The sequence below is a fragment of the Juglans microcarpa x Juglans regia genome, chromosome 2D (assembly GCF_004785595.1).
Source record: "Juglans microcarpa x Juglans regia isolate MS1-56 chromosome 2D, Jm3101_v1.0, whole genome shotgun sequence".
Lineage (NCBI taxonomy): Eukaryota > Viridiplantae > Streptophyta > Magnoliopsida > Fagales > Juglandaceae > Juglans > Juglans microcarpa x Juglans regia.
This window is the reverse complement of record NC_054596.1, coordinates 31,980,260-32,002,719: the sequence shown is the minus strand read 5'-3', so window position 1 is coordinate 32,002,719 and position 22,460 is coordinate 31,980,260. Positions and strand designations below refer to the sequence as shown.

At 37.5% G+C, this 22,460-nt stretch overlaps 2 protein-coding genes across 2 annotated transcripts; one reads left to right on the top strand and one right to left on the bottom strand.

Moving 5' to 3' along the window:
- Positions 1–1,466: 1,466 nt before the first annotated feature.
- On the bottom strand, positions 1,467–2,603 carry LOC121250812 (ethylene-responsive transcription factor ERF017). The gene has a single exon (XM_041150033.1). It carries the CDS (start codon positions 2,409–2,411, stop codon positions 1,797–1,799), a length of 615 nt encoding a protein of 204 aa, XP_041005967.1. The 5' UTR covers positions 2,412–2,603; the 3' UTR covers positions 1,467–1,796.
- Positions 2,604–21,429: 18,826 nt separating this feature from the next.
- On the top strand, positions 21,430–21,822 carry LOC121249440. Its single transcript, XM_041148152.1, has one exon. It carries the CDS (start codon positions 21,430–21,432, stop codon positions 21,820–21,822), a length of 393 nt encoding a protein of 130 aa, XP_041004086.1.
- The last annotated feature ends 638 nt before the right edge of the window (positions 21,823–22,460 follow it).

Below are 22,460 nucleotides of genomic sequence, written 5' to 3'. Positions count from 1 at the left end.
AAGACAAACATATTAATGTTTAAATGACCCACATAACAGTACTTGGGGAGCTAAGGGCAACCTAAGTGCTGCTTAGGTGCCTGGGTTGGCAGCCCGATACACCGTCCCACGCACGGTGTAGGTTGCACAACCCAGGCCGATGCCTTTGTCACCCAACGTCTCACTCTAAGTACAGTACTATTTTTCATAGCTAGATGGTATGGCTGATATCCGCATGGTGCGGGGCGGGGTACCCTTCCCTGCACCACGCCCCGTACTATGCGGGGGTGTAATTTTTTCCCCACCCCGGTGCCTATGGGGTGGGGTAAAAAATCTCATCTACCCTGTTTCCGTCTAGGCCAATACTTTAGATTTAAAAAAAAAAAATTAGTCTAAAAAATTTTTAAATTTTTTTCAGACTCAAATTATAATATAATTTAAATTATAAATTTAAATTTATAAATACAAAAAAAACTTAAACTCATTAGAATTAGATTTTGGATTGTCTTGACCTAAGTGACCAAAACAATCCAATAACTTGAATATAATTTTAAGTTTTCAATAAATTGTATATATCATATACAATATATTTATATATATATATATAAATATAATAAAAAATATATATGCGAAGCAGGGGCAGGGTAGGGTGGGGTCTATTGGGGTCATCCCACGCCCCGCCCCCACTAAGCCTTCTCCATGAGGGGCGGGATGGACGGGGGCGGGGGGTATAGGGCCCCCACACTGACCACCCCTACTAAATAGTGTTTGGAGATAATATTTTTTTATAGGTAAACAGATTAATCGATAATGATAAATATATATTACTTTGTAATAATATTTTAAAATAAAATATATTTTTTAAAATAAGAATTAATATCATTTTGTATTATAGAATGTTTCCTTACTCTTTCAATTCTGACCATGCAATCTAAGCAGTATATTTGAAATTATTAATATGATTAATATTGATATGACATTTTAAATTATAAAATTATTATTATTGATGTAACATTTTGATAGATGAAGTAAAAAAAGAAAAACCTAACTAAATGATTGATGAAATCCAATTCTAACAATAAATAAAGTTGTAAGAAAGGACAAATTAGGAGAATAGAATTGGTTTGATTCTTAAATTTATCTCAACTTATCATTATAATTTTTTTTAAATTTTAATATAAAATATAACAAATAATTCAATATTTTAAAATTTTAAAATAATAATAATATTAAAATATAATATTTTAATAATATTTTATCATTTCAACTCAACTTAATTTAATTTCTAAAACAATTTACTTAATATTTAGTAAGAAAAATATATTGAATACCAAGATGTCTGTGCTATATTAGCCAGTGATGGGGTAGCTTTAATTAAAGGATGGGACATGGGCAGAGACACCATAAACGTGCAAACAAAAGGTCCAGTCTTGGTGTGCGCTACAGGTGGTGCCCATAGAAAAGCAAAAACGTGCTTGAAAGATCAATTTACTTTAATAATTCTGCAAATTATTCAAATGTGTGGGAAATATCCATTCATTGCAACCACACAAGACGAGTGATCCAAATTACATCATCATCTACGTCATCTCTTACTTCTTTACAACTTAAAAATAAATTTTAATTTTAATTTTAATTTTATTAATTGCAAAGATGTCCCTACAAAAATTTGGTCCATCTATATTCGGATTCAAGAACACGGTCAGCAGCTCCGGATGAAAAATTTGGCCCTTCCGTGTTAAAAAAATTTGGTCAATAGCTCCGAAAACTAAAACTGTCCGGACCTCTGACCCATTTTATCCTTTCGGGTCGTCTCCCTAGAAATTCCATAGGAATGACGACGATGACGACTCAGGTACAATGCCGTCAAAATTTTCCTCTCCATAATCAAAGCTAGGCAACGGCTGTGCGTACAATTCATTCGTGAAATCATCAAAACCCGGAAATATTCCGTAATCCGATGCGTAATTGCCCGACCCGACTGTCCTAAACAAGTCCAAGTCCAAGAACGACCCGTCCAAGGCGGCGTCGCTACCCATCTGCACAGTCCCCTCCGACACCGAAGGCGACGGCGACTCATTTAACAAGTCGGTACCCGTCGGATCTGAGTGGCTGGTTTTCGGAGGCTCCACGGAGTTCGCGAACCTAGACGCGGCAGCCTGGATCTCCGTTGGAGTGAGAGAACGCCCACCGTCGATCTCCGGAGGGTTCTCAGGAAAATTGAACTTCGCTGTGCGGCCGCGCAGGCAAAAAAGCGCAGCGTCGAAAGCACGCGCTGCCTTCTCGGCAGAGTCGTAGGATCCCAACCAAATTCTTTCCCGGCTGTTTGGTAGCCGGATTTCGGACACCCACTTTCCCCACTTGCGCTTCCGAACACCTTTGTATTTGGAATCGCTTCGCTCCGCTGGTTTCTCAGTGGTCTGCTTCACCATCTGCCAATAATCTAATCCCAAAAGACCAAACAACAAACAAGAAAGAAGAAATCTGTTTGTTCTTTAAGGAGGTTACTTAAGTGTTCAGTTTTAAGAAACTACACTACAAGATAACCTTTGAATCTTTGTTTATGCTCTTCGATCTGTTGAGGATATTTTGTGCTTTACTGTCTGAGAGCATGGCATTTGCGGCTGGAGATTTATATGAATGAGTGTTGCTGGGACTCATGAGAAGAAGGTCAACGACTCAACACTGGGAGGCGCGTTTTCGGTCTAGGAAGCCGCAAAGCGCAAACGAGTGTACACGTGGCCTGGTGAGGGAACTCGGGGAAGATGAATTGAAGCAGCTTATAACGCGGGGAGAGAGACTGTGGAACCCCCCGGTTTGACGCATGTGTGTCTTATATTCCACGTGCCCCTTTTTATTTCTTTTCTGGAAAAAGGTCCTGCAAATAAAAAACTACATAAATAAATAATTAAGAAATCCTCTTTTAGGCTTCTTTTTAGCTTAAGCAATCCTCAATGACTAATTAATTATAATTAAAACAAAACAAAACAAGTACACACACTTCATATATAATATAAATTTGGGTATGTGCAATTAACGTCAAGCAATGCGTCAGCATCGACGTCAAGCTTGTTAAGAATATACATATTATTGAGAAAGAACCAATTGACTAGTCTTACAATATGACCTAAACGAGTTATTAATCTGGGAATTTAATTTAAAAATGATAATACTATTTATTGAAAATTAGACTTTATTTATGAGATGCGCGCAAAACAACTATTATTGATTTGCTTGATAATATCTATAAGCAGTATAACAATTTGATAATACATATAATTGGAGTATTATCTTTTATATGTTACAAATGTATACATAATTTTTGTGAATAACCATTTCATATTCCTTATCATTCTATGCTTATAAAAAAGTGTCTTGAGGATCATTAATACATTATAAAAAATTTGAAGTGAATGATATCGCTCCTAAAGAGTTAAGTCTATATTATAATTTTTAAATCTCTTGCTACTTCTCCTTATTTTACAACATGTTATTAGCATGAGACTCTAGCCAACTGTTGTGTTCTTTTAATCTTTAGCAAGATACTTCCATAACATTTTATGGCCGCTATAAGTTTCTCTTCTATAAATATTAAAATATGCTTATTGTGACATAAATTATTTTATAAAATCTTGATATGATTTATGTGATATTATATAGAATAGAATATAATATTATCAAGTCATAAATACTTTTGTTTTAATTATATGTCATCTTGATTTTAAATATTTCTTTATTATTCAATACTTGATGTATTTCTTATAGACCATGTCAAATCTTACAAAATTCGAATTTGTTGCCATTGATGTTTCTAGCAACAATTTTTTACACTGAGATTCATCTTGATGCAATCAATTTTGGAAATACTAGTCCGGGATTAGTCGGGATGTTATTCCTAGACGTCCAGTGCCAATAAAAAAAATCCTGGAAATACTATTAAGTTAGAAAATGAAGCACCTCTGTAGGATTGCACTAAAGTAATGATTTTTCTTCGCCACCAACTGCATAAAGAACTAAAAAATGAGTACCTCGCAATAAAATGTCCATTGATTCTATGTGATACTTTAAGGGAGAGATACGACCACCAGAAGACTGTAATGCTCCCAAAAGCTCGTTATGATTGGATGCACCTAGGGTTGCAAGGTTTCAAGACTATTAGTGAATATAACTCTTCACTTTTTAAAATTAGTTCACATTTGAAACTGTGTAGAGAAGAATTCACAGATGAGAATAAATTGGAAAAAAAGCATATACTACATTTCATTCCTCGTATGTGCTCCTGTAGCATTAATATCGAGAACGAAAGTTCACTAAGTATTCTGGAATCTCATTTTATCGTAATAAAGGAAATTGTCATTGTGATCATATCTTGTTTAACTTTATTTTGCTTTAATCAAATTTTATACATATATTTGTTTATAAGGAATATGGTGTCTATTGATGCATTGACCAATTCCAAAATTATTGGTAAAGATCTATCTAGCATACAGTTGTACAGCACGCACAATTCTCAAGGATAAAAAAAATAGTTTTAATATTTAACATTAAACCGAGCCAACATAAATACAATATTTGGTTCATTGAATCTAATCAAAGACTCCGGAAGAGCCAATATCACGTTACCAATAAGACAAAAATTTGTATTAATGAAACTTTGTACTTTTCAAAATCTAGAAGAAATATACTCAATTTTAAAAATATTCGTCGTAATGGTTATCATGTTAAAACCACCAATAAAGCCAATCATGAATATATTTAAATCACAATAATAAATTTGGGCCAAAATCTCATATTAGAAAAACTTTCAATTTTCCCTTCTGGGTTATTTTATACAACAATAAAAACAATTGAATCACATGTTGTAGTACACCAGAAGTACTCTAATCTTTATGCTTTCACATGATCGTTTTGGTCATCTGGAATCAATTATCATGTATCGAATAATTGATAATTCATATAGACATGTCTTAACAAACTAGAAGATATTTTTTACCAAGCAATTATCCATGTGAATCATGTTGCAAAGGAAAGATAATAACCTGACCATCCCCTTCCAAAGTGATTATACGAAGATCTACAAAGATATATGTGGACTTATACATCCACCATGTAGGCTATTTAGATATTTTTTTATTTTAATAGATGCATCAACTAGATAGTCACATGCATGTCTACTCTTTACTTGAGATATTGTATTTGCCAGACTTCTTGTACAAATTATTAGATTACAAGCTCAATTTCTTGATTATTCAATTTTGTTTATTTGATTGGATAATGCAGGGAAGTTTACATCCAAAATTTTTTATGATTATTATATGTCAGTTGAAATTGATGTTGAACATCCTATTAACCATACATGTATTCACAATGGTTTACCTGAGTCATTTATTAAATGTCAGGAATTCATCACTCGGCCATTACTTTTGAAAATAAAACTACATGTCTATGTTTGGGGACATACAATTTTGCATACTGCATCATTAGTATGAATAAGACCAATTGTTTATAATAAATATTTCCCATTAAATCTTGCATTTGGCCAACTACCAAATATTTTTCATTTCCGTACTTTTGGTTGCGTTGTAAATGTTCCAATTGCACCTCTCTAATGCACGAAAATGGGTCCTCATAGTAAAGTTGGAATTTATTTTGGTTTTGGCTCTCCCTCCATTATTAGATATCTTGAGCCTTTAACTGAGGATATTTTTAATGCATGTTTGAAACATTTTCATTTTAGTAAATTAGTATTTCCACCATTAGGGGGAGAAAAATTGCGTGAAGCACAAAAATAAATAACAATAAACACTTTGACACTATCTCGTCATGATCTTCAGTCATTAAGCTGGGTAGGGGCCCCGACAGTCGGATGCGGGCGGTGGGCTAATCCGCCCATATTTGGGCACCCCAGCAAGTGCGAGGGGCGGTATGGGTTGTGCCCCCGTCCACATTTCCCTTGCCCTATTTTACTTTAATAAAATTTTATACATATATTTGTTTATAAGGAGATATGGTGTCTATTGATGTATTGATCAATTCCAAGATCACTAGTAAAGACATGTATCTGGCATATAGTTGTACAATACACACAATTATTAAGGATAAGATATATTTTTAATATTTAACATTAAACAGAGTCAACATCAATACAATATGTGGTTCATCGAACCGAAATCAAAGGCTCCGAAGGAGCCAATATCATGTTACCAAAATGAACAAAAATTTATATTGACGATACTTTATATTCTTTAGAATCTAGAAGAATTTATTCAGTTTTAAAAATATTTATCGTAATTGTTATCATGACGAAGCCACCAATGAAGGCAATCATGAATATCTTTACATTACAACATTAAATTTGGGTCAGAAGCTCATATTAAAACATCTGTCAATTTTCACTTGTGGGTTATAACATACAACAATGAAAATAATTGAATGACATGTTGTAGTGCACCAGAAGTACTCTGATCCAAAGATCTTTATGATTTGAAATGAGTCTTGGTCATCCGGGATCAATCATAATGCGTCGAATAATTAAGAATTCATATGGATATACCTTAAAGAGTCAAAAAATTTGTTTTACCAAGTGATTATCCATGTGATGCATGTTGCAAAGAAAAACTAATGATTTGACCATCTCATTGATCTAGAGTGATTATGGAATCTCCATCATTTCTACAAAGAATCTGTAGATATATATATATATATATATATATATATATATATATGGATGTATACATCCACCATTTGGGCTATTTAGATATTTTATGGTTTTAATATATGCATAAACTTGATGGTCACATGCTTGTCTACTCTCTACTCAAAATATTGCATTTGCTAGACTTCTTGCCTAAGCTATTAGATTACGAGCTCTTTGTCTTGATTATCCAAATTAGTTTATTTGATTGGATAATGCAGGGAGGTTTATGTAACTACCTGAAAGAAATTCAATAGGTGAATTTCTTTTGACCTTCGAAAATGTCATGAAATCTCGAAAAGATTTTACAAGTCAAGCGATTGATGAGGTTCTAGTCCGTCAATATAGTTGAAGCCCGATCCACTGTGGTAATGAAGTTGCATTTCTATTTAATTAAGGTAATTTAGGGTATAAGTTTACGAAACGAATTGCATCACTAGACTTGTTAGAATATTTAAGATTTTACGCTGCAATAATACGTTTTCAGTTTCTTGGATGAATAGTAGTTAGGAGTGTCTTTTTATCTAATTAAGGCATTTAGGAGTAGAATTTCGTAAAACGAATTGCACCATTAGAGTTGTAGGAATATTTAGAATTTTATGGTGCAATAATACATTTAGTAATTTTTCGGGTGAATAGTAATACCCGTGAGAGCGCAACGTGGTAGCCAGTTCAAAAAATGGTCAAATTGCCATGTAGAATGTCTTAATCAACTTAGAATCACTAGGATTACTTTTTGGTTGGATACATGGCACAATCCTAAACACTCATATGAATAGTATTAAGACACTTGTCACATGGAGGTTGAAGTGCGATGGAATGATGTGTAAATCAAGCCATGTTATCACGCCACCTGACCCAAACACTATTCCGACCAACCAAAATATCATTTGATAAACAAAAAGTGGGTTTCAACTCTAATGAAATCCCAAGTCATTGGAATCCAACCAAAACCCTAAAACCCCATATAATGAATACCGTGTCATCTATTAGATGCCACGCCTTCATTTCTGTTACATGATTATCCGTTAGTTGCCATGAATGTCTTGCCACAATCATTTAGTATGTTATGAAATATTTCTAAGTCATGCATGAATCTTCTATGTTATCACGACCCCAAGTGGATAAGAGTCTGTCAAGAAATATTATGAGTCAAGCATGAAACATTTATCAAATTAAATTGTATTACGGTCAAGGAGATACAATTTGTCAGTTACTACAGTGAAGGCACATGAGCTGTCGGGTACTATGGTGAAGGGTGTACATCAACCGTAATATAAAGGGTACTTAGTGTGAAGGCGTGCGAGCTGCCTGAGTATTGCTATTTTCATTTAGAATGCACGAATTTAGTTTACACGAGCAAGCATGCCATGTTCATGTCAAGTTAAGTTACCTAAACGTGTGCCTAAATATTCCTACAAGTCTAATGGTGTGATTCATTACAAGAAATTCTACTCCAAAGTGTCTTAATTAAATAAAAAGGCACTCCTGACTGCTATTCATCTGGGAAACGAAAAACGTATTATTGCATCGTAAGATCCTAAATATTCTAAAGAGTCTAGTGGTGCAATTTGATCCGTAAACTTATACCTCGAAGTGCCTTGATTAAATAGAAAGGCAATTTTGTTACCATAATGAGTCAGGATCCAACAATGCTAATGGACTAGAACCTAATCGATTGCTCAACTCATGAAATATTTTTGGAATTTCACAACATTTTCTATGGTCTAAAGACATTCACCTATTGAGTTTCTTTCGAGTCGTTACATCTACATCCAATACTTTTGATGACTATTATAGGTCAATTGGAATTCATGTTGAACATCATGTTGCCCATACACGTACTCAAAATGGTTTACCTGAGTCATTTATTAAACAACAACAGTTAATTCCTCGATTATTACTTTTGAAAATAAAACTACCTGTGTCTGCTTGGGGACGTGCAATTTTTCATACTGCATCATTAGTTTGAATAAGACCAATTGCTTATAAGAAATATTTCTCATTACAACTTGCATTTGTCCAACCACTAAATATTTTTCATCTTCGTACTTTTTTGTTGTGTTGTGAATGTTCCAATTGCACCTTTCCAATGCACTAAGATGGGTCCTTAATATAGAGTTGAAGTTTATTTTGGTTTTGACTCTTCATCCATCATTAGATACCTCGAGTTTTTAACTAGGAATATTTTTAAGGCACATTTGGAAGATTTTCATTTTAATAAAACAGTCTTCCCACCATTAGGGGAAGAAAAAGTGCCAGAAGCACAAAAATAAATAACATAGAACACTTTGACATTATCTCATCTTGATCCTCATGCAAATCAATGTAAATTGAAAGTTCAAAGAATCATTCATTTGCAAGTTAATATAAATCACTTACCGAATGCTTTTATTGACAATAAGAAAATAATAAAGTCTCACATTCCGACTGTTATTACTCCAACAAATATCAATGTCTCTATAGGAAAATCAATTAATACAAATACCAAATGATTCTATGACATGTCGGAATTGTAGAAGGCCTATTAGTGCAAAGGAAAACTACCCGGAAGAGAAAATAACAAATAAAAAAGACCCCTAAAACAGATAACAAGAGTTATAGATGCATCCAAAATTTTTGTACAAAGTTTCCCAGAATAGAATCATCCTCTAAAAAAAAATCTCTTAAAGAGGAAAATATACCTAAAAATAACGAGATATCGATACTATGTAAGTACAAGAGAATTATTTGATAAAAATAAAATTGTTGTCGACAATATATTTTCATTTAAAGTTGCTTTACATATCACTTGAAGTGATGATAAAATTGATCCACAAACCATCAACGAACGTCGACGTAGAAATGATTGGCCAAAATAGAAAGAAACAATTCAAGCAGAATTGATGTCACTAGGAAAGCGTGAACTATTTAGACCTGCAATCCAAACACCTCAATTTGTGATGCATGTTAGATATAAATGAGTATTTGTACGTAAACGTAATGAGAAAAATAAAATTGTGAGATACAAAGCACAACTTGTTGAACAAGATTTCTCGCAAAAACTTTGTATTGATTATGAAGAAACATATTCCCACATAGTATATGCAATTAAATTCAGATTTCTGATTAGCTTGGTAGTCACAAAAAATTTGGATATGCGTTTAATGAATGTTGTTACATAATATATACATATAAATCACTGAATAATGATATTTATATGAAAGTCCATGAAGGATATAAAATGCTTGAAGCATGTTGTTGATGTCATGTTTTGCACACCCTTGGGCCAAGCTCCAACAACTCAGGTCTTCACAACGGGCCCTGCAAAGAGAGGAAGGTATGCGGCTTTGGAAGGGCGGCCTAGGGGCCGGGGGAGCCTCCGATACGAAAGTCAGTAAATGTTCTTGGAGTGTAGTAAATAAGAAAGAAAACTTAAAAGTCAGAGAGAGCTTCCTCGTACCTGGGATCGGCTACATAATTGTGAGTGACTTGATTTACAGCATCATGAATATGGGGTAGTTTCTTGAGCCTCAAACTGGTGGAGCCATTGATGCTCTGATGCTGATGAATTGAGGCTCCTCTGAGTTTCTCGTGTACCTCGTGCATACCCTTTTCTCGAGGGAGGTCACCGATGCGTCAGGTTGAGCTGTCTTGTCGACCAGACTGCGCCTCTCCCTGGTTGACGATTTGCTCCTTATTCATGTTAGATCCTCATTGGGCTGGGTTTCTGGGCCAAGTTTCTATGGGCCTTTCCCAAGGGAAAAATTTCCCTCACAGTTACCTTGTCAATTCTAATCGGACAGGTCCGGGAGGTATTTCTTCTATCACCTTTGTTTTAAACCCGATTAAGTTCCCGACCTACCTGGCCGCATGTTGAGTGACTGTCTGTATTCCACCCATATGGCCATGCAATGTTAGCCACGTTTCCACATTTAATGGCACCCCTCTAGCTTCTCTGCCACCTCCATATCTTTTGCAATCATCATTTACACATTATCCCGAAGGATACGCTTTACAACAGTTGTGTTAATCGAGGGATACTAATACTTGAGTTGGACATGTGTGAGACGCGTGTAGTTATGATGCTTTGATAAGGGGAATCCCACACTGCCCCCTGCGTCTATATATATAAAGACTCTCCTTCAGTCGAGTGACCCCTCGTAATTTCGACTTTGTTTTGGTATTTTGCGATTTCATTTCCTTGTCATTCTTCCAAAGTTTTTTTTTTTCATGAGTCTCTCTATGTTGTTATAAGCCTAAAGCAGTCCTCGTGCCCCAGTTCCCGCTCGGCGGCCTCTGGCGCCGTTCTAGCCGCTGCTACTCGGGACGAACCCCTTACAGAGGATTTTGCGAGATTTTTCTGGTGGTCGATAGTTACCTCCAAGGAATTAGAGGAACTGAAAGCAACGTACCGAATTCCCTCAAAGCTGTAGCTGGAAGTGCCGTCTCCCACCGGCAGAGCGGTTGATGAGGAAGGCTACGGTACCAAAGTTGCAGCGTACCCTGCAATGTTCTCTTGCAGCCTGAGGTTGCCTGTTCCGCGATCGGTGCATGAAGTACTGGATTTCTTTGCTCTGGCACCCTCACAACTTCTTCCAGTCTCATGGAGGATTTTGGTCTCATGTTGCGTCATCTGGCGTCGTGCCCTAGAGGAGGTCGGGTCTAATTATTCCAACTTGACCTCTTGTGAATTCTTCATCACCTACAATTTGGTGTGGAAAGGTCGACGCATCTATAGCTTTCAACCCATCCAAGAGCTGGTCCGGATAGAAGGGTGGCACAAGGTGGTGAAGGGATACAACCGCAAGTTCTTCTTCCTGCCAGCCGACGGTTGGTAATATCCAGCCGTGCAGGCCGTTAGGCGGCTGTTCTTCGTTCATGCCAACTGGGGCACAGTTTCAGATGCTTTGATCCGCCTCCCTGACCTAAATCCCCGTGAGGAAGCAAGACTGGAGATTGTCAACTCCTAGGTGGCTGCTCATCCTAGAGAAGTGTATTCGAAGGCCCTACTATCGGATGATAGCCTTCATCGATACTTAGCTCCCCCTACCGGCCAGCACTCTGACGTAGGGATTCCCATGGAGCCGCACCTAATTTACGTCATCCTGCTAGCCCGCCAGTTGCGGGGAAGGGAAAAAGATCGCGCAGCCCCTCTCCCCGATCTATTGATTCGAATCGCACTGTTGTAGTCATTCCTACTGGGGGCCCGTCCGCGTGCATGCTTCATCTCCCTACGCCCCCGAGAGCATCCAAAGTGTTAATGTCGTCCTCCATCCTGCATTACTCCGCACCTCCGGCCCAAAGGGTCTTTGTTGATGCAACTTATGCGGCTGAAACTACTCGCCCCTGTGATACAGCGGGGACAATAGGTGACGTTCTCGGTGAGGAAGCTATAGGTGTTGCTGATGACGGTGTGAAGGTTGCCAAGAAGGCCCCCGAAAGTCTTTGGACGACCGAGCCATGTGGCCGCGCTAAACGTGTCCGCAAAGCAAAGGAGAAAGCTAGGGTGCTACTTATTGGGGTAAACTTTGCTCGACCGCCGTTTGGTTCGTGTGTTTCTTTTCTTTTTCCTTTTTATTTCTTTTAACTCGCCCTTCACTGTAGGGATTGAGACGCCTGGCCGCCTTCCTTGTGGACAGCCTAGCGGTGCTTGTGAGAGAGAACCGCGACCTTCGCTCCCTGGTCCAAACTACCATGGAACATGTGGCTTTTGAGCGGGAACAGAGATAGGCGACTAAGGGAGCCCTAGCTGACTTGATCCGATCCCAATGGGAGGTTGGTCAACTACGCATTGAGGCCTCGCTAGCTTGCGAGGCTAGGGACATGCTGCAGCAGTCCCTAGACCAACGCCAGTTGGAGTTAGAGCGATTGCAGGCCGATGTTCCCGAGCGTCATCAGTAACGAGACACTGATGGTCAGTAGATCAGATGGCTCGAATCTAAGCTCAAAGAGGCCAATGAGTCGCTGGCATCAAAGAGTAGAACCTGAAGGATGAGAAGTAGCAAAGGTTGGACGTAGAGACCACCTTGACTATGAACTAGCTAACACTCGTGAGCCAAGAAGCGACCGTTAGCGGCTTGCCAACGAGTTGTCTTACATCCGGGGGGTACGAGATGAAGAGTAGAAGTTCGGCTATGAGGAGGGCTTGGAGCAGATGAAGACCTACCTCCTCCAGAACCCCCAGTGCGACCTCCGGACCTTAAGCGTGTGTGACTTTTCCTCGCACAAAGAGTCCTTGCAACGATGCGACATGCTCGGAGTGGGCCTGATCTCCAGTGGCCTTCGTGAAGGCCCTGCTGGAAATGAACCTGTCTCGTGAAGGCGGACTCACAAGGTAGATCTCCTTGCGTATTCCTTTTCGTTGGAATCTCAGACCTCCTGTTCTCTTTTTCACCCTTTTTCTTATCACACTTCGGGCCCCGCCGCCATCTTCCATAGTTGGTGGGTTAACTCGGAGGTTTGGAGGTGGCTGTGCTAGGATCAAGTCAGATTTATAAGGGCGGAATTTCAGCACAAGTTTCCTGCCAATCCTCTACTATTGGGTTTCGGGCTGTGCACTTACCATACAACTCGATTAATTGCCTCGGGATATCCCTATTGACTTTCCTCGGGCATTATTGACACATCGTAACGGTGGTGGTCTTCAACCCCAGTTACACCCCGTAATGTTGACTCCGTCAGACTTTGTTGTCGTAATGCGGTTCTGCAATTTTGCGATTCTGCGGTCGTCATTCTCTGCCGCCGAGCTGGTCTTGGTAGGGCTTGCGGTCCTGGATCCTTCCAAGGACTTCTCCCCTGTACGTGTATACACGGAGTAGAAGGTACTGCAGGCGGTTCATCAGAATGTATGGGTTTCTCAGTGCGAGTCATTTTTTGTAGTTCAATGGTTTCATGCGACTTTATGATGTAACTTTTTCCTTGTAGTCCGATTTCATGATGTAGTTGGCCTTTTGTATTATGATACGGTTAATAAAATGACTTTTTTGTATGTCTGACTATGTATTTCCCGCAATTGTTACTTGCTTTCTCCACAAAGTTGTTTCTATGTTTTCCGCGCTGCACGGTCTCTATATTTTCCTTGCTATGTTGTTTCCACGTTTCCCTTGCTGTATTTCTCCTCGCACTTCCCACCTTTCTTTTTCTGCTATTTCTCGATGTCCTACCCCGCCGACGTCTGGTCACAATCGGTGACCTTGCACGCCAGTGGCCCCCTTACATTGCTTTCTTTGCCGAGTGATGATGTTTTTGTTGCTCATTTTTATCGTTTGTGCGGTGCGTGTGCTTGGCTTAATTTTCTTTGAGTGGGGAGCCGAACGCCACTTTTCCTTTTGATCTTGTACATTAGTCACCCCTCCTTTTGATCAGGTGTTAATGTCATGTTTTGCACACCCTTGTACCAGGTACCAACAACGGGCCCTGCAAAGAGAGGAAGTACGCAACTTTGGAAGGGCGGCCTAGGAGCTGGGGGAGTCTCCAATGCCAAAGTCAGTAATTGTTCTTGGAGTGTAGTGAATAAGTAAGAAATCTTAAAAATCAGAGAGAGCTTCCTCCTACCTGAGATGGTCTATTTATACTAGAAGTTCGGTGAGCAGATCAAGCTTGTCGCTATGAGACCTGGAGTCCTTGCACTGTGTTTTTTTGTCAGAATCTCTAAATGCAGCGGGGCTCCGTGTCGGTTTCATAATTGTGAGTGTGACTTGATTTACAATGTCATTAATATGGGGTAGTTTCTTGAGCCTCAACCTGGTTTATGGGAGCCGTTGATGCTCTGATGTTGATGAATCGAGGGTCCTCCACATTTCTCATGTACCCCATGCATGCCCTGTTCTTGAAGGAGGCCGCCGATGCGTCAGGTTGAGCTGCCTTGTCGACCAGATGGCACCTCTCCCTGGTTGACGATTTGCTCCTTATTCAGGTTAGATCCTCATTGGGCTGGGCTTCTGGGCTGAGGTCCTATGGGCCTTTCTCAAGAGGAAAGTTCCCCTCACACATGTAATTCAGGATCCCAAAGTATTTATTTTATCTAGTTTCAAAGATTTTTATATGGGTTAAAGCAATCTGGACACATCTGGTACAATCGTCTCAATGAGTATCTAATAAAAGAAGAATTTGAAAATAATCTAATTTGTCCGTGTGTTTTATTAAAAAGTCAGATTCTAGACCTGCTACTGTTGATCTAATAAAAGAAAGATTTGAAAATAATCCAATTTGTCCATGTATTTTCATTAGAAAGTCAGATTCTAAATTTGCTATTATCGTAGTATATGTAGGTAATTTATATCTTGTTGGGACTCTAGAAGATCTCATAAAAATTTCAACTTATTAAAAACAATGAGTTTGAAATGAAAGACCCTAGATAAACCAAATTTTGTCTTAGTCTGTAAATTGAGTGCTTTTCAAATAATTTTTGTCCATCAGTCAACATATATGAAAAAAGTCCTCCAGTACTTTTACATGGACAAAGCTCATTACTTAAGTACTCCAATGATAGTCTGGTCACTTGATGTAAAAAATGACAATTTCACCCTCAAGAAGATGATGAACAAATTCTTGGTCCTAAAGTACTGTATCTTAGTGCAATTGGTGCTTTGATATTTCTTGCAAATTGCATACGGCTAAATATTGTCTTTTCAATCAACTTAGTAGCAAGATACAATTTTTGTATGAACTCAAAGGTATTGGAATGGTGTCAAATATATTCTACATTACTTTCGTGGAACAATTTACATGAGATTATTTTATTCACAATGGTTGAATCCTCATCAATTAATTGGTTATGCAGACTCGAGTTACTTTTTCGATCTGGATAAAGGAAGATCACAAACAGGATACATATTCACTTGTGACCATACTGCTATTTCATGGAAATCTATCAAGCAAATATTATTTGTTACTTCTTCCAACCACTCAGAGATTATTACAATCCATAAAGCAACTTGAAAATACATTTGGTTGAGATCAATAATTCAACACATTCAAAAAAATTGTGGTTTATCCAAAATCAAAGATAGTTCGACAACATTATTTGAAAATAATGCTGCTTGTATCACAAAAATGAAGGGAAGCTATATCAAAGATGATAGAAGCAATCATATTTCGTCAAAATTCTTTTATATACATAAGCTCCACAAAAGGGGTGATATTGATATCAAGCAAATACGAGCAAATGATAATTTGGCAAATCTATTCACTAAAGCATTACCAACTGTAAAATTTAAGAAGTTAGTACACAATATTGGAATGCGTCAGCGTAAGGATCATTCATTATAAACTAACTGAAACTCTACATACTTTTCAATAGGAGAAAAAGATTATATGAATTTACTATTTTTCTTTCGCTACGGTTTTTCCCCACTGATTTTTTCTTTGCAAGGTCTTAACGAGACAATCCTAAAATATTTTAAGGTACACAAGAATTGCATGATTATCCAAGGAGAGGTGTTATAAATGTATACATGAACTGGGTAAATGACCATTAAGATTCAACCTTTTAGAATTCTAACTCATTCATGTGTCAACTCTTGGAGTTTCTAAATTCATGAATGTATCTTTATTAATTCATGTATCACATTTTCATATTCTTTATCCTCCTATACATATAAAATGGTGTATTAAGCATCATTTATAAAACATAAAAAATTCGATATGAATGATATTGAGCTCCCTACTCCTATATATATAAAATGGTGTATTGAGCATCATTTATAAAACATAAAAAATTCGATATGAATGATATTGAGCTCCCTACTCCATTTTATACAAATGATGCACAAGACACCATTTTATAAGTATATTCTGTGACAGTTTGTGGAAACTGTCACTGAAAGTAGCTGAGAAATTACATTACGTTCGAACATACACATATTCACGTTAGAACATTCCCTGGACATTCGAACATGGGGTCTAATTACGTGAGAACGTAAAAAATTTTGGTGCCATCATTCGAACGTTATTGATTCTCACATGCGAACGTTAATTGATATAATATTAAAGTTGGATATTTCAAATTAAAAAAAAAATTGAGAATTGAAATGCAGTGATTTAATATTAAAATTGTATAAGCTAACATTAAAAAATATTGGGAATTGAAATTCAAAAACAGAAGATATATTAAATAATAATATTATTCATTACATATGATAAAAGTAAAGTATAAAATACTCAAAACGTGTTGGTTATATATTTATTAAAATCGGCAGTCAATGTGTTGACATTTGTGTTATGATATCTATCCGATGGAGAACATTAGCGACAAAATCTAACATTCTATTCTACTAACTCGATCTTTCAGTCGATGTGCGCAGTAATATTTGAGACCATCGCATCAACCCAAGCAGGCCACACATCTCCCATAGATGTACCTGTCGGCGGTTGATTGTGCTCCCAACACCGTGCTCGGACTGGATCGGAGGAACAAGATCTGGTACAGGGCTAGGCTGACATTGAGCATGCCTCTTCCCCTATCCAATGCTCCGACGGTGTGTGGTAATGTTGATGGGGCTCATCTAGTCTGTCCTTCACTCCTCCACCATGGGTTGCACACTCCGGGCCAGTAATAACTTGGTAATGAGGACTCCATATGGAAGGTTGTCCTTGGAGATGACGCTTGCCTCATAATGGATCCTTTCAAAAATACGAAGTGGCAAGTCAATGGGGTCCCATGTGCCACTTGTATAAGGAACTGTGCGTGTTTTCGGCTAAATGTGGCCTTATGTCCCACAGGATCCACTTTTGTTGCAACAATAAGATGCAACATGCAGAAAAAAGGGAGGAGCTGTACCTGGTTGAATGAGTTCTTCCTATCGATACGGTCTCGGTCGGTCTAATGAGGATGTAGAAATCCTTATCTCAATCACCATCCTTCTCATCACCATCCCCAGCCTCCAATCGGTGAACTGGGCCAATAGATGATGCAGAAGTGCCTACATCTGCATCTACTCGGGATCCATCCATAGGCTGAGCATCTCCTGCAGTCGATATCTCAGCTATGCGACCGATCCCCAAAAGCTCGACAATGACATCCGCTTAGATCTCGAACTAAACACCGCGTACTGACATAGTGTGAGAGGATGCATCCTTAGGTATGGAGCACATCTGCATATAAAACTCCCGAACCATTGAGTATGCATCCTCAGGCATGGAGCACATCTGTATATAAGAAACCCTTCAATGTGCAGATACTCAAAACCTCTTGTAACGAACACGTCTCAAACACTCTTCTGCTCCCATATGAGTTCGTGAAAGTGGTTGATCATGACTTCTCATTCAGGAATCATTGTTTGAGCCACGATTCAAGACGTGCCCTCTATTGTTCCTTCCCTCCCCATTTTCCTAGTAGTCAGAGGATGAGTTATATCCTGAAAGAAAGAAAAAAAAATTGAGCAATATTAATATTATGAAGCATATTATGTATTCTAATCTAAATTATTTCTGGTACACGTTCGAACGTAAAATTTAACGTTTGGAGGATAAGCTTATACGTACAAACGTTTTGGTTATTATGTTCGCACGTTAGATTATCTAGTATAAGCATTCGAACGTAATATGATAAATGTTCAAACATGACGGCTTAAATACATGTTGGAACGTATAAAGCATATCACATTCGCACGTGAGGAAGCTGTTGAATGTATTTAATAATACGTGCGAACGTACATAACTATTAGTTCGAACGTATATTTGGTTTATGGCAAGAAAAACGTTTTACTTTGGCATGAATTACAAATAACATTCGCATGTATGTGCCGCTCAAGAATATAAACGATCATACGTGCGAACTTTACAGATGTACATTCGCATGTATAATTTAAATTCGCATGCATACTAAATATGATCACATGTACTATAGAACATTCGCACGTTATATGATTAATGTGCAAACATGTATGTCATCTTCCTCATTCGGAAGATCTAATGCTCGAATGTTATATCGTAACATTTGAACGTTACGATACAGAAATGGGAGAGTCGACTCAATCATTCCCATACATGTCAAACACAATGAAATTGGCTCGAGGGCCACCGTACAAATGAAGTATAAAGTTCAAGAAAGCTTTCTATGGTGGCAGTTTGGCCATTGACAATGCGTGGTGGTCAGAAAATGAAGATAAAGGTCTGATCACCAAGGGGTTTCGGGAATCACCGAAACCTTCATTAAACATCCAAAAAAAATGTACCTAAAGGTTAAAGAAGAATGCCTACATCTGTTGTGATGGTTGTACCGGAGTTTGACGGCAGCGACAGCGGTGCAAACGGTTGTATGCGACGGAGGCTACGGATTGAGTGAGAGAGAAATGTGAGTTGTGCCGTTTCGCGTTCAGACTTAATCTTTTATACACTTAACGTGCGAACATTTAATAGTTAACATGCGAACATCAATTGATGAGAGAGAAAGACATTCGAATGTTTCAATTATAACGTCTGAATGTTTAATTACTTAATTCTCGTTACATGTGAACGTTATGTTAGTACATGCGATTGCTTGTACTCAATGCCAGATACATGCGAACTTTATGTTTGTACATTCGAACGTCTCTACAATAAAAATTTTATAATTCATACTAAATAATATATTATATATACACTATACTTATGCTCTACGCTCTAGTATATATACTATATATATTAGTCTAGTGTTATTAATTAGTTTAATAAAGTGTAATTAACAACTAATTTTGTTGTCTAGCACATTATAAGCTAATAATATATGTTATACTAATAACACTATGTACTAGTATATAGGTTATGCTAGTACATAGGGCACTATGCATTTGCATATATACTATATATATTAGTCTAGCGTTGTTAATTAGTTTAATAAAGTGTAACAACTAATTTTATTGTCTAGCATATTATAAGCTAATAATATATGTTATACTAATAACACTATGTACTATATAAGTTATACTAGTACATAGTGCACTAGTATAGTATATATACAATATATATTAGTCTAATGTTGTTAATTAATTTAATTAAGTTTAATTAACAACTAATGTTATGTACTAATATATTATAAGCTAATAATATATGCTATACTAATAACATTATATACTAGTATATAAGTTATACTAGTACATAGTGCACTAGTAAGAAATAGATACAATATATATTAGTCTAGTGTTGTTAAGTAGTTTAATAAAATGTAATAAACAACTAATGTTATGTACTAACATATTATAAGCTAATAATATATGCTATACTAATACCATTATGTACTAGTATATAAGTTATACTAGTACATAGTGCACTAGTATAATATATATACTATATATACTAGTCTAGTGTTGTTATGTAATTAATAACATTCTTATTAATAATTAATGTTATGTACTAACATACTATAAGCAAATAATATATAAATATGTAAACCACTATGGTTATATAAACCACTATTGTTTAAAAAATATATAAATATGTGAATTACGCTCGAACAATACAAATCTACATTCGAACATTTTTTATTGACGTGCGAATGTGGATTTACACGTGCGAACGTTTTGAAAATTTTGGCGGTATCTTTTCCCATGTTATTTGTAAGAGAAATAGATGATATTTAAGTTAGAACATGTATACTTAACGTTCCAACGTATATTAAAGATAAGCATGGCAACAACTCTGCAGGTCGACTCGGGAGGGAGGTATGGGTTTACGAAATTTGGAGGAAGTTCAGTCTTCTTTGTTTATGAAATTTGCTTGGAAGTTGTTGACTCAATCCTCTTTATGGGCCAATTTTTTTCGAAGCTAAGTATATTAAAGATAAGCACGTTACGCTGGTTTGTTCTCAGAATGGCTCTGTTTTTTGGCGGAGTGTGGTGTCCATGATTCCGAAATTTTTAAATCAGTCTACCTGGAGGTTACGGGAAGGGCAGGTTTCATTTTAAAGGGATCCATGGTTGAAGTCGGGTGCTCTGGTGGAGTCATGTATGTAACTGCACAGCCTGAGTTGAAGGTGCGGGAGTGCAGGCTTGAAGATGGTTGGCATGTGGACTTGATCAGAGCATTGGTGGGCGATAACAAATGGAAGAAATTTTGGGTTGTCTTGGTGCGCACAAGGAAGGAACGGATTTACTTATTTGGAAACCGAACCTGAGTGGTGGTTTTACGTCTAAATCGACTTGGGATTGTATTCGAATCTGAGCCCCGAAGATTAGTTGGTCTAATTGGATATGGCACTCGGCATTGCCTAAGAAATATTCGGTTAATTTGTGGAAGGCAATGCATTTTGCTCTTAGTATTGATGCTCGTGTGAGCTCTTTGGGGATTCTAATAGTTTCTAAATGTGAATGTTGTTCTCCGGGGAGTTTAGAGGACCAAGACCATGTACTTGCTAAAGGTATGGTTGCAACTGAAATTTGGCGTCGTGCGTCCTCCTACCTGGGCTTTTCGTTTGATCTGCATAGACCATGGAAAGACAAAATGGAATGTCGGTTCCGAACAGCTAGTCACTCCACCCAAAGAGGTAGTTTATTCGGCCTTGTTGCCATTATTTTAACATGGTCGCTGTGGGTTTGCAGATGCAAGGCGCATATGGAAGGTAGAGCGAACTCGGTGGAGTCCTTATAGTTGTCTATAAAGGCGGCCATTTCTTGGGTGGGCTTGCCACTTAAAGCTGGTAAGAAATTTCATTTTGGTGATAAACAAATTTTAATGGCGTTTTCAATCCCAGTAAAGGGGCTAAAAAATAATTGCGTTTGTCTTGTAAATTGGCAAAAGCCGTGGAGGGTTGGTTTAAACTAAATGTAGATGAGAGTTGTTTGGGTAATCTTGGACGTATGGGGGCCGGTGGTCTTATTCGGGATGATCAAGGGAAATTAAAAATGGCGGAACTTTTAGCCCTTTATTATGGCTTGCAGCACTGTCTGGAGTTGGGATTACAACAAATAGAAGTGGAGCTTGATTCTCTCTTAATTGTTAATTGGTTAGAGAATAAGCGCTGTGGTATTTGGTACCTGGAAGATTTTTGGGAGGAAATAATACAGATGCTTTCAAGCTTGAGGCATAAGGTTAGGCATGTATATCATGAGTGTAACGTAGGGCCAGACTTCTTAGAGAGGTTGGCTTCCGAGCATGATTCTGGGACGTGGATGGTTCTCAGCATTATTCCTCATCGACTAAAAGGGATTTTAAAGGTTGACAAGTTGGGGCTTCCTGCTTTGCATCGCTAGTGCATTGGACTTAGTTGGTAGTTCTTGTGTTAGTCAAGATTGGCTTTTTTTTTTTTTTTTTTGCAATTATGTCTTATGGATTGGTTTGGTTTGGTTTTGGCTTTGTTCAGCATATTGATGTAACCACGGTATTCCTCTGCCATAAGTAGAGTTTTTAACAAACTTGGGATGGGGTCACCACACGTGTGGCTACTGGCTCTTCGGGAAAAAAAAATGTTCTAACGTAGATGCATATACGTGCAAACGTAACGACGAGATGTGCAAACTTGAATGGAAAAATGGCGAGATCTTTCCCGCATGAATTAGGGGTCATACACTTGTGAAATCATCAACAAAACATGCGAATGTTTTGAATTATATATTCGAACTTAATCCACGTGATCTGTTCTTGTTTTGGGATTATTAGCGTAACATTCGCACGTAAACTATTGTACATTTGAACGTTTGTGAGTGTTAAAAATTAGGCGGTTCTTTCAGCGGGAACTAAAATTTCACATAACGTGTGAATGTATATAATGACGTTCGAACTTACCTGATATTTGATGTGACTACTTTTCATTTAACTTGTCGTTGCAATAGCTCGAGGACGCCTTCAATACGTTGTCGTTCGAGTACGGAAGACCTATTGCAGCAACCAA